This window comes from Bombyx mori, chromosome 2 (assembly GCF_030269925.1).
Source record: "Bombyx mori chromosome 2, ASM3026992v2".
Classification (NCBI taxonomy): Eukaryota; Metazoa; Arthropoda; class Insecta; order Lepidoptera; family Bombycidae; genus Bombyx; species Bombyx mori.
The window spans coordinates 6,132,981-6,150,243 of record NC_085108.1 but is presented as its reverse complement, the minus strand read 5'-3'; the positions used below and the strand labels follow the sequence as shown (position 1 = coordinate 6,150,243).

At 42.1% G+C, this 17,263-nt stretch overlaps 2 protein-coding genes across 4 annotated transcripts in view; one reads left to right on the top strand and one right to left on the bottom strand.

Annotated features, from left to right (window-relative positions):
- LOC101735982 (transcription factor CP2-like protein 1) overlaps nucleotides 1-17,263 on the top strand; it is a 204,404-nt gene that overhangs the window by 87,818 nt on the left and 99,323 nt on the right. The gene's annotated exons all lie outside the window — the stretch shown is intronic.
- The window catches only part of LOC101736113 (unconventional myosin-Va), a 76,308-nt gene that overhangs the window by 49,451 nt on the left and 9,594 nt on the right, over nucleotides 1-17,263 (bottom strand). For 2 of the 3 annotated variants that reach the window (XM_038015241.2, XM_038015246.2), the window contains exons 3-16: nucleotides 16,821-16,939; nucleotides 13,435-13,517; nucleotides 12,103-12,225; nucleotides 11,451-11,581; nucleotides 10,148-10,367; nucleotides 8,981-9,088; nucleotides 8,198-8,331; nucleotides 7,714-7,829; nucleotides 6,897-7,027; nucleotides 5,917-6,053; nucleotides 5,615-5,813; nucleotides 4,215-4,447; nucleotides 2,460-2,638; nucleotides 1,009-1,089 (exon numbers count right to left, since the gene is read on the bottom strand). In XM_038015241.2, the coding sequence (XP_037871169.1) occupies nucleotides 1,009-1,089; nucleotides 2,460-2,638; nucleotides 4,215-4,447; nucleotides 5,615-5,813; nucleotides 5,917-6,053; nucleotides 6,897-7,027; nucleotides 7,714-7,829; nucleotides 8,198-8,331; nucleotides 8,981-9,088; nucleotides 10,148-10,367; nucleotides 11,451-11,581; nucleotides 12,103-12,225; nucleotides 13,435-13,517; nucleotides 16,821-16,939 (1,994 nt within the window). Of the gene's footprint in view, nucleotides 1-1,008; nucleotides 1,090-2,459; nucleotides 2,639-4,214; nucleotides 4,448-5,614; nucleotides 5,814-5,916; nucleotides 6,054-6,896; nucleotides 7,028-7,713; nucleotides 7,830-8,197; nucleotides 8,332-8,980; nucleotides 9,089-9,715; nucleotides 9,740-10,147; nucleotides 10,368-11,450; nucleotides 11,582-12,102; nucleotides 12,226-13,434; nucleotides 13,518-16,820; nucleotides 16,940-17,263 lie in introns of those variants that run through there. The other variant, XM_038015251.2, reaches the window with a different exon arrangement.

The window sequence follows — 17,263 nt, the reverse complement described above, 5'->3', positions numbered from 1 at the left end:
GCTTAACAGGCTTTGTAATTAAAGATGCGTTTTATTTGGTATCAGCATCAACAGTTCGATATTTTTAATTGAATTTCAATTAAGTTTATCTGACTCAAATAGCTGAAGAAGTTTATTCAAATTCAAAATCAAAATGACTTGTTTGCCAGAGACATGGTACATCAATAATGGTATTATAAAATTTTAATATTCCAACACGTTCTTAGTTGAATAAATAGTGTGCAATTATAAAATAAATATAGAATTAATTTGCAGATTACTAACATGTCAATTTATAATATAATAATAATAATATGCCTTTTATTCCATACAAATAGTAGGTTGCATACATATTTTAAATATAATATAAAAAAAAAATATAAAGAAGAAAAGAGAAGAAGAAAAAAAAGTACTGATGTTATTACACGTGTTTCACTTAATTTGCTTCCCTTCTCTCTCCCTTCCGTTTCGTTACAAAAGTATAAATCTAGATAACGTTTTTAAAAAAATATATAGAAGTTTGTTTGCATGGACCCCTCCTCAAGTGAAGGTGAAGGCCTCCTCTAAAGAATAACAGCTGTTTTATAATATACTGTATAATATGCTGTAACAATTTATAATATAACATTCATTAATTATAATCATAAAGAATTTATACTTGAGATATAAGTTCTAAGGTCTCAGTATAGTCACAACGGCTGCCTCACCCTTCAAACCGAAACACATTACTGCTTCACGGCAGAAACAGACGGTGGTATCTATCCATGCGAACTCACAAGAGGTCCTACCACCAGTAATTAATCAAATTATAATTATGCGGATTTGATTTTTATTAGACAATATTATTCCTTCAGCGTGGAAGTCAATCGTGAACATTTGTTTGAGTACGTATTTCATTAGAAAAATTGGTACCCGTATAAACGTCCAGCATAGTTATGAATCATCTCAAGTCGCCATTATACAGGGTGTTGCGATATGAGCTCGCAAATACTTTCCTAATTAACCATCATAAGAATCGAACCAGCTCACCGATGGAAGAAGTCCTGGTACAGCCACCTGGAGGGGAAGCCGGCTGCAGATATCCGTATCGTCTCCAGCACGCCGCAAGCCCTGCGGTGTGGGACACAGACCACTTATACATCGTGATGCTATAATTACTTAAACATATCAAAATCAAATCAAATCAAAAAAAATTATTCAACATAAATGAAAGTACATACGTTGTTGAACGTCAAAAGAACTACCGCCAATTCACAAGAACTAGCCTCCGTCCTGAGAAGAATTGGCAAGAAACTCAGAGGGCATGTCTTTTTTTTTTTGGAGTTTACTCCTTTAGAATCGATTTACATATATAGGCCCGGGGTATGAAAATTATGGGGACCAAAATCGTACTAGCATGTCACACGAAATGCGTTATGCGCCTGATTGGCTCCTGATTGCGTGATGCGTGCGCGCGCCAATCAGGAGCCAACGCGCGGCGGCGTTATCGCAGGTGACGCCGGGCTGCTGCGCCGGCAGTCCGCCACAAAGCCTCGTACTGATCGCGCGTTTCTCTCATTATTGTATTTTCATATATTTGTTAGTCGTTTGTTTTGTGTCTCGTTAATTTGTTAATAATCTGTAGTGTATCGTGTTGTCGTAATATAGAACTATTTCTCGTATTGTTTCGTTTATTTTTTTATATCCAGTAAACTCCAGTCGTGCGTCGGAGCGGACACACACACTTTTTTTTTTTAATATTAGATTATTATTTTTTAATATTAGATTTTTTAAATATTCATTTTTACAATAAGTAATTATAACATAACAATTTTACGATATTGAAATGCCCGGAGCGAGCAACTCATTATACTCCCACTTATATGTCATCTACAGATATTGTTACGCGCTGGGGTTCGTGATAAATAAAATTCTACCGAAATACAAGTTAACAATGTATTCAACACTGAGAACACTTCACAAATATTTCAAAATTCTCAATTCGCTTCTTCCGCTTCGCTTCAGGTGATCCGTTCGCTGTTTCGCTTCGAGTAGATCCGATTACTGACTACCTACAACGCTTTTATAGTCGATACCTCATCCCTAGAATTATCGAGAATATTCCACACATCTCTAGTATTGTGTTTCCGTCATCTGACAATAGATGGCGTTGTGCTTCTCGAGCGTTCTAGGTGCAACAAGACCCTTCGATATTCGTTCGACTATTCGGCGATAGATGACGTTACTCTTACCGGCGTAACAATATATAAACAATTTTATGTTCTTAGTACTGTGTGTTTTTTTAGACAGCTACAACGTAAATGCGCCACCCACCTTGAGATATAAGTTCTAAGATCTCATAGTATAGTTACAACGGCTGCCCTACCCTTCAGACCGAAACGCATTACTGCTTCACGGCAGAAACAGGCAGGGCGGTGGTGCCTACCCGCGCGGACTCACACGACGTCCTACCACCAGCCTGTCACTGCTGCGTCACTGACCTGAGCTGGTTGACGGCCCGCGCGGAGTCGAACAGGAAGGGCGTCTTGGAGTCGTTGGGCTTGATGCAGCGCACGTAGTGGGGCGTGGTGCGGGACAGCGTCAGCATCAGCGCCGACAGCGACGCGCGGAACTGCCCGCCCACCGTCTGCCGCGCGCCGGACGCGCGCCGCCCTGGTTGCTGGACCGACATTTTTTTTTTAATTATTGTTGGATTATTGTTTTTTTTAAGGGATCTTATGACCTGGTAACTATGACCTTTAAGTCAAGTCTTTAATTTTAATGATTTTTTTTATATGAAAAATAATATTATGAAATGAAATGAAGTTGGTTAATATGAAACATGACATGAAATGAAAAGAAAATAAAATAAAATGAGATGAGATGATATTGGATGAAATATAATCTCAGTAAAATGGTGGTCATTTACTGAGATTTTTTCAGTGGACTTTTTGGAGGTTCCCGAGAAGTTACGTCCAAGCGGCTTTGTTTCATTTTCCCACATTCGCGCACTTTCACAGATACTAAACAGTTAATAAACCACCGTTATTACACATTTAAATCTGAACAAACACCAAATAGACAAAATAAAACAAATCACACAACTTCACACCTCGCGTTCCCGCCAAAAAGTCCTGAAGGTTTACTGGTGGCCCGGAGCATAGACAATATACATAAATTAGTTATAAATAAGCAAATCAAGCACTCAAGAAAAATGATTACGGGCGTCGGCCACTAGATAGCTTCGCTTCGATTAGTTTCTCATTGCTCCTGTAGACGGCAATAACATATTACCTATCCTATGTTTTATTTTTAATGAAGGATTTTGTAAATTTTCAGAAACCACTAATTAAGACCGCCTTTCCAGTTTCACCAGGACAGGTGGGCGAGCAAGGGACTTAGCCAGAAGGGGTGGGATTTGCTAACAGCTGCTCGAGCGCCTCCGAAGGAGATCTAACAACTCAAGAGCAATTGCTCCGCGAATGAATCTACTACCAGATCGGAAACGCGACCCACTGAGAAGATCCGGCGAGAAACTCAGCGGACTGATGCATGGGTTAAGTTGCACATCGAACTCTTTGTAGAGATCGACGAGTACGGTTATCGGGGTCCCTAAGCCTGCTCCTAGTGTTGAGAGTTGTAGAGCTGAAGGGGTCTTATGCAAAAAATCTGTGTAAAAAAATCTATTACATTACAAAAATCCACAAACCACCAGGTTAGGTACCACCACGCTTTTTTTTAACGAATAAAAAAAAAAACTGCCGCGAGGTCATGTAATCCGGTTACATGGGTGGGGCGGGGCATCTATGTACTATCAAACTTGGACTTATTTCTCAAGGTGATGTCCATGGACATTGTATTGTTGATGTCCATGGACTCCAGTAACCATTTAGCCACGGCGGGACCATGACCCCGTATACCTATTTAAGCAATAAAAATAAATAATAGTTTAAAAAAACTGGGTGCTTTTCAGGATATTATCAAAATAACCCTTCTACTCATATTTGTTCATAAAATATTTATAACTACTGATGATACCATGCACTCCACGCTTTTTTTTACAATAAAATCATTTTTCCTTACACTATTTTTAATTCAAATTTATTTTCTATTTTTGAGTTGGATTTTCTATACGTTGGATTTTCGAGTTAATCCGACGTTTTGAAGGGGCTCAAAATCATGTTCAAAGATTGCGCTACACACTAACATACATACGTCTGAAGCTAATAAAAGCGTATCAATAAAATAGCACGTACAGTTAGACTCGTTATCGGCACGGAGGGCGTGGTCCTCCTCCGGGAGGGCGGCGGCAGGGTCGCGGTCTGACGGTCTACCGCGCGCTCCGACTCCAGCATGACGTGTATGAGGCGGCAGCTGGTGGCTGTCCTGATGCACTCCAGCTGTTCCTCCGACACTGTGTCACGATTCTTCTCAAGGAAACCGCCGGACTGGTACTCCACGTTGTCAGCGAAATGCTTTATTATGAAGGCTGTCGGAAGAATCCTGTTCATTTCTCATGATTGAGGGTTTTTAGTCTATAGGAGCGCCTACCGACTAATCTATACATATAAATAAAATTGGATTGTCTGTTAGTAATATTGATATTGATATGAATATATATACGGTACATACACCAAGATAGCATTTTTTTTAATTTTTAATCAGGTAATCTCTGGAACGGCTGGACCGATTTTGACGGGACTTTCACTGACAGGTAGCCGATGATATAAGGAGTAACTTAGGCTTTACTTTTTTTAGACTAGCTTCGCCCCGCGGCGTCACCCGCGGTACAACGGGACATAACATCGCGGGACTCGGCTATCAATAATAAAATTTAATGTTTCCAAAGCGAAGCGAGGGCAGGTCGCTAGTTCAAAATAAATAAGGTTGTCTATCAAAAAGAGAATGCCCTAATATCATGATGTCTATGGACTCTGCTATACATTTGACACTACAAATCGCGGACCCAATCAATACAAGTCTACAGCTTAGAAAGAGCAATCGCATCGCTCTTAGACTTTGAGCATCGTTAATTATTTGTACGCCTTACATTGCGTGTTTACATTGTAGTACGCATTTCAGATGTTTGACTTCTGGAACGGATTGTATACTAAAATGATTAATTTCTAACAATACAAAGCATCAACCTCGTCGTCGTCGTATAGAAGTCGTCGTGGCCCAAAGGATAAGACGTCCGGTGCATTCGTATCTAGCGATGCACCGGTGTTCGAATCCCACAGGCGGGCACAAATTTTTCTAATAAAATATATACATACGTACTTAACAAATGCTCACGATTGACTTCCACGGTGAAGGAATAACATCGTGTGTAATAAAAATCAAACCCGCAAATTTATAATTTGCATAATTACTGGTGGTAGAGGACCTTTTGTGAGTCCGCGCGGGTAGGTACCACCACCGCCCTACCTATTTCTGTCGTGAAGCAGTAATGCGTTTCGGTTTGAAGGGCAGGGGCTGCCGTTGTAACTATACTTGAGATCTTAGAACTTATATCTCAAGGTGGGTGGCGCATTTACGTTGTAGATGTCTATGGGCTCCAGTAACCACTTAACACCAGGTGGGCTGTGAGCTCGTCCACCCATCTAAGCCATAAAAATAAAATAAAAAAACATGCCAGCTACAAACTCGGACCCACCCTGGTTCCCGAACCTCGGCTTCATGAAGTGCGGGTAGGCGGCGCACTTCTGGTGCAGCTTGGCCACGAAGCCGGTGTCGGAGCCCTGCGGCACGCGGCACTCCTCGTCGAGCAGCGCCAGGACACCCAGACGGTCCTCGATCAGGTCTATGCACGGCTGGTTGTCGTAGAAGTCAATCATCTCCCACGAGATCTCTTCCTAAAAGATTCGAGACTTTTAACTTCTTTAGATGGGCAGACACGCGCTGCGACCAGCACCGACCCGACCTAGTCCTGTAGAACTTGGATCCACGACAACTTACCTTTATATATTCGTCCTGCTCGAGTTTGAACACGTGCGAGTTGAACTGCTGCTGGAGCTTCTCGTTCGCGTAGTTGATGCAGAACTGTTCGAACGAGTTGATTTCGAAGGTCTCGAAGCCGTAGATGTCGAGGACGCCTGGAGACGGAGAAAAAAAATACCGAATACGGTTCAGAGCACGGGACTGACGTGATGTGGGATTCCCTTGGACACAGCCCACTGAGTTTCTCGCTGGATCTTCTCAGTTGGTCACGATTGCGATCCGGTAGTAGATTCAATGAATTCTAGCTTAGAGAGTGAGTGATCAAACCGCCTAAACGGGGCGGAAGAGTATCAGAATAGGTGCCACGTGCAGACTTGACTCGACACTTTGAGCTCGTCCACACATCTAAGCAATAAAAAAAAAAAAAAAAAAAGACTGAACTGTTGTCAGATCAGGTGTTTCCCGAGCGCTATGACATGTCCTTCTTCAAACGAGGCTTGTGGAGAGTATTAAGCGGTAGGCAGCGGCTTGGCTCTGCCCCTGGCATTGCTGAAGTCCATGGGCGACGGTAACCACTCACCATCAGGTGGGCCGTATGCCCGTCTGCCTACAAAGGCAATAAAAAAAAAAAAAAAAAAGATCCTGCGTTTTTTCCCTATCTATTCGCTGGTAGCCTAAGCGGACATTCCAGCTACGCTCTGGCTTGTAGACGATCTCAACTGGATCAACCTGAGAGAATTTGCTAGTACCAGCCCTAGCAAGAGCGGTGCTTCGCTGAATCTACTACCGGATCTTCTCAGTTGGTCACGATTGCGATCGCTCTCCAAGCTAGGGATGGCTAGACTAGTGGTACCTATACTATTGGTGTCTGGATTAGTGGTGAGTGGACTAGTGGTGGGTGGACTAGTGGTGGGTGGACCAGTGCTGGGAGGACCAGTGCTGGGAGGACCTTTGGTGGTTGGACCAGTGGAGGGTGGACCAGTGATGGGTGGACTCACCGATGAAGTGTTTCTTGGCGTGTCCGGTGTCGAGCGCGCGGTTGACTGCGGTGACGAGCCACGCGAACAGCTCCCCGTACAGCTTCTTGGCGAGCGCGTCCCGGGCGCACGCCGCGCGCTGCACGTCCAGCCTGCCGACACATACCACGAGACATTTATTTAAACATCGTGTGCTTTGTTCAATTGTTTGTTTCATTATTATTATTGTTATGTACAAAGTGTTTATTCTCGAATTTTTATGAATTTGATTGAACCCGCAAAATTATAGTTTGCGTAATTACTGGTGGTAAGACCTCTTGTGAGTCCGCGCGGGTAGGCACCACCACCCTGCCTATTTCTGCCGTGAAGCAGTAATGCATTTCGGCTCGAAGGATGGGGCAGCCGTTGTAGCTATACATGAGACCTTAGAACTTATACCTATCTCAAGGTGGGTGGCGCATTTACGTTGTAGATGTCTATGGGCTCTGAAGCAGTAATGCGTTAAGAAACTCATTACTCACTACTCACTACTTACTGCGCAGACGGCGAATTTTACGTTGAAGGGAACGCCATAGTACCTGGAGACGATACCTCCGCCAGACGTCAAAGCTACGTCACTTGTGGTATATGGCCGGTTTCTCAAAGCATTTTCGACCTTATGTCTAAATAGCGACGGCGACTTTTATCTTGAACGGAACATGACAGTACCTGGAGACGATGCCTCCGCCAGACGTCACAACTACATCACTTGTGGTATATGGCCGGTTTCTCAAAGCATTTTCGACCTTATGTCTAAGCCTCGACGGCCGCTTTTACGTAGAAGGGAACGTGACAGTACCTGGCGACGATGACCTCGTGGGCGGAGGCGATGCGGCGATGACTCAGCCACCGCGACAGCTCCAAGCGCGACACTCCCAGCAGCGAACACGCGTGCGTCAGGTGCTCGTCTGTCGGCTGAATTCAAAAGAACTTCTCAGTGGAAAATAGTGCGCGTGTATAAATGAAGTGAAAGTAAAATGAAGCCTTCATAGGCTATCAGCATAGGCAGGTAAAATAAATCGGTGCCCATTTACTGGTGGTAGGATCTGTTGTGAGTCCGCACGGGCAAGTACCACCACTCCGCATATTTCTGCCGTGAAGCAGTAATGCGTTTCGGTTTGAAGGGCGAGACAGCCGTTGTAACTATACTGAGACCTTAGAACTCGTATCTCGAGGTGTGTGGCGCATTTACGTTGTAGATGTCTATGGGCTCCAGTAACCACTTAACACCAGGTGAGCTGAGAGCTCGTCCACCCATCTAAGCTATAAAAAAAAATACTAACGCTGATGTAGGCTCCGTCCTCGCAGTCTGCTCCGGGCGCCGCGTCGGGGTCCTCGGACAGCAGCGCGACGTTGCCGAGATGCAGTATCGCGGCCAGGATGGTGAACATGTCCCTCTGCTCCGAATCCGTAACGCCTGTAGCACAATCAGCAGAGATCCACTTATATAATAGGTCCAATCCAATCTACACTGATATAATAGGTCGGGGAAAAAGTTTCTTCGCATTTTTTTAAAGAAAATTCACAACATTTTTACACGCTTTATATTAGCTTCACTTGTATGTATGTTTGTAACTGACTCCTTTAGACGCGATTTTGATCCACTTTAAACGGCCAGATTTCATTCAAACTTTATTTATCAAGGACCAATGACAATAATTTGATAAGATTATTCCATTATTTAATTTGCAAAATTAGATTTTTTTTTTTATTAATTTTGCCTGTTTTTGCCGTGAAGCAGTAATGCGTTTCGGTTTGAAGGGCTGGCAGCCGTTGTAACTGTACTGAGACTTTAGACCTCACATCTCAAGGTAGGTGGCAGCATTTACGTTGTAGTTTTCTACGGGCTCCAGTAACCACTTAACACCAGGTGGGCTGTTAGCTCGTCCACCCACCTAAGCAATAAAAAAAAAAAACTTTAAGAACAGCTGCATTCCTAATATCATTGAACTATGCGGAACTTATATCAGTTTCAAATTATTTGAATTATTCGGGTTTGATTGAAGGCCGCGACTTCAACATCAGTCCACTTAAATCTTTTACCCTAAGACTTTAAGTTCGCTCACCTAAAGTAGTTAAAGCGCTTCTAGTTTCGTTGAAAGCTTTTAGATCATCCACTCCGTCGATATTCGGACTGCCGCCTTGATTCAAATAGTGTAATGTGTCTTGATGTTCTGTAACAAACAAATTTTTTTCAAGTCTCATATGTCATATATACATGTCGGCACAACGTCACTATTTGGCTAACTAAGATTAGTTAAAGTTAACTATTTCCTTAACGTTAACAACTCTTTAAGACAGTATTCTAGAAAATGCATGACTAAGCTACCACCACTATTATATACGAGTGACTATTGTCGGATATGATCCTGCAGAGTGAATGGTAAGCAATCGACGTCGCCCTAAACACGTCATTTCGTATCCTCCCGATCCACTAACGGTGCTTTCAAGCACCTCAGCACCGGTCATTGTTCTCGTCGAACCCGTCGCTTACAACGATGGGCTCGAGTAAATTAACCCACAGACACAGCCCACTGAGTTTCTGGCCGGATCTTCTCAGTGGGTCGCGTTTCCGATCCGGTGCTAGATTCTGCGGAGCACGGCTCTTGCTAGGGTTCGTGTTAGCAACGTCGTCAGGTTTGAGCCCCGTGAGCTCACCTACACGTTAGGGTTTCGTTGACATACCTTTCATCCCTCGTTATGACCCGTTCAATAAACTTCATAGCACTCAGCTCCTAGACTATAACACTTACCCAACTTCAAATGAGGCATCAAAGCCGAAGGTCTATAACAACACTTACCCAACTTCAGATGAGGCATCAAAGCAGAAGGTCTATAGCAACACTTACCCAACTTCAGATGAGGCATCAAAGCAGAAGATCTATAACAACACTTACCCAACTTCAGATGAGGCATCAAAGCAGAAGGTCTATAACAACACTTACCCAACTTCAGATGAGGCATCAAAGCAGAAGGTCTATAGCAACACTTACCCAACTTCAGATGAGGCATCAAAGCAGAAGGTCTATAACAACACTTACCCAACTTCAGATGAGGCATCAAAGCAGAAGGTCTATAGCAACACTTACCCAACTTCAGATGAGGCATCAAAGCAGAAGATCTATAACAACACTTACCCAACTTCAGATGAGGCATCAAAGCAGAAGGTCTATAACAACACTTACCCAACTTCAGATGAGGCATCAAAGCAGAAGGTCTATAACAACACTTACCCAACTTCAGATGAGGCATCAAAGCAGAAGCGGCACACAGCTGATAGAATATATGGTAGTTCCTCTCGCCGGGACTCTGGTACACCACCCTCGACTTCTCGAGCAGGTACGTGCGCATGCTGGCCCCGGATATCCGGTACTGGCTGTCGAAGTGTATCTCTATGAACTTGCCGAAGCGCGATGAGTTGTCGTTACGGGTTGTCTTCGCATTGCCTATCGCCTGTTGGAGAATACCCAATGTTTCATTACATTTATTGTAAAGTTATTTAACTTTATTTATTTATTACACTTCATGTAAAATTTACATTGGCGGACTTAATGCCTAAGGCATTCTCTACCAGTCAACCAAAGGTAGTGGCAGAGTAATTAGTGGTCGGTGCAATGAAATTTATATTAAGTTACAAATACATACACAAAAAAGTCTAAACACACATATATCTTACACACATTATATACTTATCACTTTTTATTATTACTCTCATTATCCTCTCGCAGGTCTGCTGGAGGAGATTTCTCAAAGAAATAAGCAGTGCCTTTGTACATAATTTTCCTATTACTCTGTACTGTGTCTTGTTTTCTGTGTGTACATAAATAAATAAATAAAAATAAAATAAATAAAATATATACACAGTCATATACATACATATAATAGTTTGTACAGTATTAAAAGGTACATATTAATAAATTTCCTTAACAAACAACTTCATCTCAATAAGTTCATGACGATTTTTCCAACAGCATTCGCCGAACCCTTAATTTCAATGCGCAGCGGTTAGTAATAATCCTGATCTCGAGAGGAAGCGCATTCCATAGCAGAACATAACTTATGTAATAGATGAGGACGATTCATCTGCTAGAGGTCTAACAATAGGCCGAACCTCAAATGGACCCGGTACCGAACCAAGGTCCGTCCCGACTACATGACTAGGGGAAAACTCCAGCACAATTACCCAAATACCTTCCACGATGTTACCTCGAGTCATGTTTTTTTTATTGCTTAGATGGGTGGACTAGCTCACAGTCCGCCTGCTGTTAAGTGGTTACTGGAGCCCATAGACATCTACGACGTAAATGCGCCACACACCTTGAGATATAAGTTCTAAGGTCTCAGTATAGTTACAACGGCTGCAACACTCTTCAAATCGAAACGCATTACTGCTTCACGGCAGAAATAGGCAGGTTGGTGGTACCTACCCGTGCGGACTCACAAGAGGTCCTACCACCAGTAAACGTGCTTCTTAAAACGCGTAGTATTTGGGCGAGCCTCATGCCGCGTGCCGTTACAGCTGTTGGTACCACTCACCTCCATGATGGGACTTGAAGCCAGCACTTTCCTCTCGATCTGGGTTTCGCTAACGTTGCCGCCGACAGCTGCGAAGTATCGCATGGCGTACTTTGCCGACACCGTCTTCCCGGCACCGGACTCGCCGCTGACTGAAGGCGAACAATCGGAGACCAGTTCAGAGATAATAGCGAAAGGTAGAGGCGGTATATTGTCTTACCAAATATGACCAAACAGTAGTTAGGATCATTTATTTTGAACTTCGCGTATTTTTTTATGAAGAAAGTATTACCAGGACAGGTGAACGAGCACGGGCTCACCCAGGAAGGATGGGATTTGTTGACAGCCCGCCAAATTCATTTAATTATAAACAGTTTTCTAGGAAGTGCCCTGAGCACTAACTGAATTTTCAATCTTATGATCTGGCATAAGATTGAAAATTCAATTTAGAACTGTATAATAAACAATTATAGAATATAATATTAATATTAAAATTAAATGTGTTTAATATTGAAAAATATGTTGTTGCGCCGACCCCAGATGACTAGGCAGGAGAGAATGATGATAAATAAGCAATTGTAGAGTAATAAAAATCATCTATCTTGATATGCCAAGTGCATAATTACATGCAAATAACAATAGTCTAAATTGTCTCAATTCTGCAAATCCTTACCTATGATACTCTGATCACTCCTTTCTCGCTCCAGTTTGGTGTAGGCCTCTTCGGAGACGGCGAATATGTGAGGGTCCAGATCGCCCATCGATTGGCCCCGATACGCCATGATGGTTTCATCGCCTTCGATGTAGAAAAATGTTTAAGTACGTACATCAAAATACACACGATTTAACTTCTTAGTAGCTGTGACTATAGTCCGGTCGCTAAACGAACGCGCTCCTGACGGGTTGTGATCGGACGGACTATATTTGACGTGGCGTTAAGTATACTTTAAAAACAATTTTGTTATTGATTTGTCCTACTAAGGACTGATTATCGCCGAAAAATAAATCATTCTATCAACTTAGGATAAATGTTGGAATTTTGTGTTCAATTCGGTATTATATTGATTACATTTTTACGACAGAAAGTATCATGAAAAGTCGTAGTTGTTTTCTATGTTATAAATATTCTACTATCCTATTGATTTGGTAATGTTTTGTAAATTTTCTGTAGGATATATTTTTTACTGCCGTTGTAGATAGGCAGGGTTGCATACGGCCCACTTGATGGTGAGTAGTTATCGCCGCTTATGGACATCAGCAGTGCCAGGAGCAGAGCCGAGCCGCTGCCTACCGCTAAGTACTCTCCACAAGCCTCGTTTGGAGAAGGATATGCTCATAAGAGACTTGAAGAACAGCAAGCCTTGAATTTTTTACAGATTCTTTTCAGTAGTCAAACGGCATTCCGAATTAATGCAAAAGTCAAGACGATTTAAAAGCGCCTATGACGGCCTAAATATCAACATTTATATGTCGTACTTTATTTGATTTTCGCGTATCCTCAGACATAACTAAAACTGCTTGAACTATTACTGTGAACTATTCGTTAATGTCCTAATATACTCAACGTCTGAATTTTTTTTTATTGCCTACATGTGTGGACAACCTCACAGCCCACCTGGTGTTAAGTGGTTACTGGAACCCATAGACATCTACAACGTAAATGAGCCACCCACCTTGAGATATGAGTTCTAAGGTCTTAGTATAGTTACAATAGCTGTCCCGCCCTTCAAACCGAAACGCATTAATGCTTCACCGGTGTGACCGGCGGTGGTACCTACCCGTGCGGACTCACAAGAGGTCCTATCATCAGTAATAATTTCGATATACGTTACTGATCGAAGACTAAGAAGACTATAGATAATAAATTTTTTTTCCTGCTTCAAAAGATAGCTCTTCTTGAACCCAAACACATAAAAAGACATCACTGTGGTACCGACTCTAGTTCTCAAAAAGACCAGCTTCTAATTCACCACAGCCCGTCTCAGGACCTCCGAACCCAACTCACCGTAAATCGGAAGATCATAATAAGGATTGATGGCCACGAGGACGATCCCGCAGTAGGTGTATATAGCGTTACGATCGCAGAATCTATAAAATACAAGACAAAAAATCGATTACTAATTCGATTAATTAATCGAATTAATAATCGATTATTATTTCTGAATAACAATCTTCGTTGAGACGCTGCGTATTTCGACGAAAAACATATCGAGGGATGAAGGATATTTGGTGTAAGTGAAACTTTTGAAAATTTACAGGAGAGCCATTCAATAGTTTAAAGTTCGGGAAAAGATATCATAACAGAATAACTTCTTCAGCTATTTCAATGGAGTAAGCTATTGGAATTCAATTAAAAACATCGAACTGTTGATGCTAATCTGTATATATATAAATGAATTGCTGTTCGTTAGTCTCGCTAAAACTCGAGAACGGCTGGACCGATTTGGCAAATTTTGGTTTTGAATTCTTCGTGGAAGTCCAGAGAAGGTTTAAAAGGTAGATAAATATGAAAATACTCGGAATTAAATAAAAATAACAATTTTGTTTTTCCTTTGAGTTGTCACCCGTCGGACGGATTCCTTTTGTTTGTTTTAAGTTTATTTTATACAAAAGTTTGGGTCTTTTATTTAGCGATTGAGGCACTACGAAGTCTGCCGGGTCAGCTAGTAACAGATAAAACACACTTTTAATTACACAAATAAATATCACGTAGTTACTTGGATACGAAAGGCAGAGGACCGCATTATGTGGAAGGCATTGGGGAAGGCCTATGTCCAGCAGTGGGCAGATAAAGGCTGATGATGAATGAATGATGAAAAAAACCAAATGGCCTTTCGCCCTACTATATAAAAAAAGATAAATTAACAACATTATACATTTTCTAAATACATATTTGAGGAACCACGTAATTATTCGAGCCGGTCTCGGCATCACAGTTAGCTACGCGTACGTACATACGTGTAACAAAAACAAAACAATTCTTATTTGCGCAAGTGCTGTCCTCAAACATTCCGAACTTATAATTCAGCGTTGAACAAGAAATACAGTTTTGGATGTAAAACAATCCTTTTAAATGATAGTTGTGCTTGAGTTTCGGCTTTGATAAACGAAATAATGTTTCGTGGTTATGAAGGACCCTTGCAGACTTCGGTGCAAAGAGCATTGGCAGATAACCTCATCATGTCTTCTGTCCAGACAACTTTGACAGCCGCTATGCGAACAATTGAGCCAACTTATGCCTAGCTATCTGCAGGTTTTTTTTTATTGCTTAGATGGATGGACGAGCTCACAGCCCACCTCCTGTTAAGTGGTTACTGGAACCCATAGACATCTACAACGTAAATGCCGCCACCCACCTTGAGATACAAGTTCTAAGGTCTCAAGTATAGTTACAACGGCTGCCCCGCCCTTCAAACCGAAACACATTACTGCTTCACGACAGAAATAGCCGCGGTGGTACCTACCCGTGCGGACTCACAAGAGGTCCTACCGCTACAGTACGTGTCCCGCTAATTGCTTAATATAAGGCGGATTGTGAACTAGTTAATCTGTCTATGCAACGAAAAGATAGCCAAGTATATCAACTAATATATTATAAACGTGACGGTTTTATCAATGGCCACGTCACAAAACAATACATTACGTCACGCAACAAATAAACCATACGTGCAGCCGATAAGGAACTTAAACGTTCTTTCATTTTTTCTTTTCATTTAACGGCCGTCTGGTGTAGTGGTAAGTGACATGGTCACTACACAAGGGGGTCGCGGGTTCGAATCCCGCCAAGGGAAGATATTTGTATGATAAATATAAATGTCATTTCCAGGATTATGGATGTCTATTAAATTAAATATATGTATGTGTATAATAAAAATCTTACACACCTGTAACACAAGTTCCTTACGAACTTATCACGAGACCAGTTAACGTGGCGTGATTGTTAGTAAATATTTATTTATTTATTTATTTATTACTCTCCGAATTCAAGAAGTTTATTTTTCGTGATCTTACTAGGGTTGGGCAAGCTTAGGGATCACCTAATAAAACGCCATCCCTAACACTGTGATATGACATCGAAGTCGGGTTTGTACAGTGCCCGGCGATAAATGTTGCCCATCGAGCTTTGGAAAGAGACAATCGGCTGACTTCGATTTCGTAGAGTGTTATCTCTGTTGTACACTATGAAACGTTCGTCAGTCGTGGTTGAATTATTATTACGGTATTATGCCTTCGGATTAATATTTAAACTTCAGTGACCAGACGAGCCGAGAGCTCGTTAATCTGTATACGGAATAAAAATAAACACTTTCTATTCATTCATTGGTTTGTTAGGGTCGATCGATGAAGAAATCGACGAGCGAATCCGGCTGCTTCGTCTAGTTCAGTTATTGCTAGTGCTTCCGCAACGGAAGGGGGCGGCGATCGCATGACATCACCACTGATAATTCATCTCATGGTTAAGCGGCACTGGTTTATCATTTTAAATGTTTACTCCATTGCTCATAGCACGATTTGTCAACGGGATTTTTTGTTTGATTAGTGAACATCCTACATCGTAACCTGATCACAGCGTAAATTCCACCATACGCCTCAATTTATAAGGTCGAAATCTCAATTGTATTGTATTAGGCTGTCTCGCCCTTTAAACTGGAATACATGACTACTTCGCGGCACAAATAGGTCGAATGGTGGTAACTGTCGGCGCGAATTTAAAATACACCCCCCCCCCCCAACCACCACCAAAACTCTAGTGATCAAAGTATGCTGGTATAATCCTCAAAGAACGCTACTGCCTCTTCTCCGATGAATCCATTAGCCGCGGATAGAGATGGTGGCATTCTACCATATATACCTACTTGGCGTCGATGATACTTATCAATGGATGATGGTAGTGGGGAAAGGTCGACTGAAGAAGACATGGATGGAGTGTGTGAATGACGATATGAGAGAGAGAGGAGTGAGTGTTGAGATGACGGCCGATAGAATATGGAAAAATCGCTGTGCCGACCACCTAGTGGGATAAGGTGGAGACAAAGAAGAAATCGATGATGGTTATCAACAATGCTAGTTGCTATGGAGAAATAATTTCTCTTATACTTTTTTTTATTGCTTAGATGGGTGGACGAGCTCACAGTCTACCTGGTGTTAAGTGGTATACATAGACATCCACAACGCAAATGCGCCACCCACCTTGAGATATAAGTTACTGCTTCACGGCAGAAATAGAAAGGGTGGTGGTACCCGCCTGTGCGGACTCACAAGAGGTCCTACCACCAGTAAATAGAATAGAATGGAAATGGAATAGAAAAATCGCTGTACCAACCCACCTAGTGGGATAAGGTATCAACAATGCTAGTTGCTATGGGAGGAGGGACTTTCTCTGTACTTTACCTGACTTTAAGATTATGCAGCACCGCCGGCTCGTGGAGGTACGATAGTGACGTGAGATCATTTTGGCCGATGAGGAGCGACGGGTTCCGGAGTGGGGGCATGTGTTTCTCATCTTTGATCTGCGAAATGAGATTGGGATTTTAAAAAAATCAACCGTTTTTGGGAGTGGATTCCTTTTATTTGTTACATCCATTATTGAAGTGAAACTCTTTTAGGTGTGTCGAGAGTAAAATTTAACTCGCGACAGATTCGTTATGTTCGATCCAAATATCCGATTCCCGATTGGAGCCAGTATTTATTCTTAAATATAGGTAGCTGCTTTTTGGGTCTGGATAGACTGTGCTTGTTCAAGTCTGGTATGAATTTCTGGTACGTATTAAATGCACAAGGACGAAAGAGCATACACTTCATTCTGGTTATAAGACCAACCCTACATTACAGTA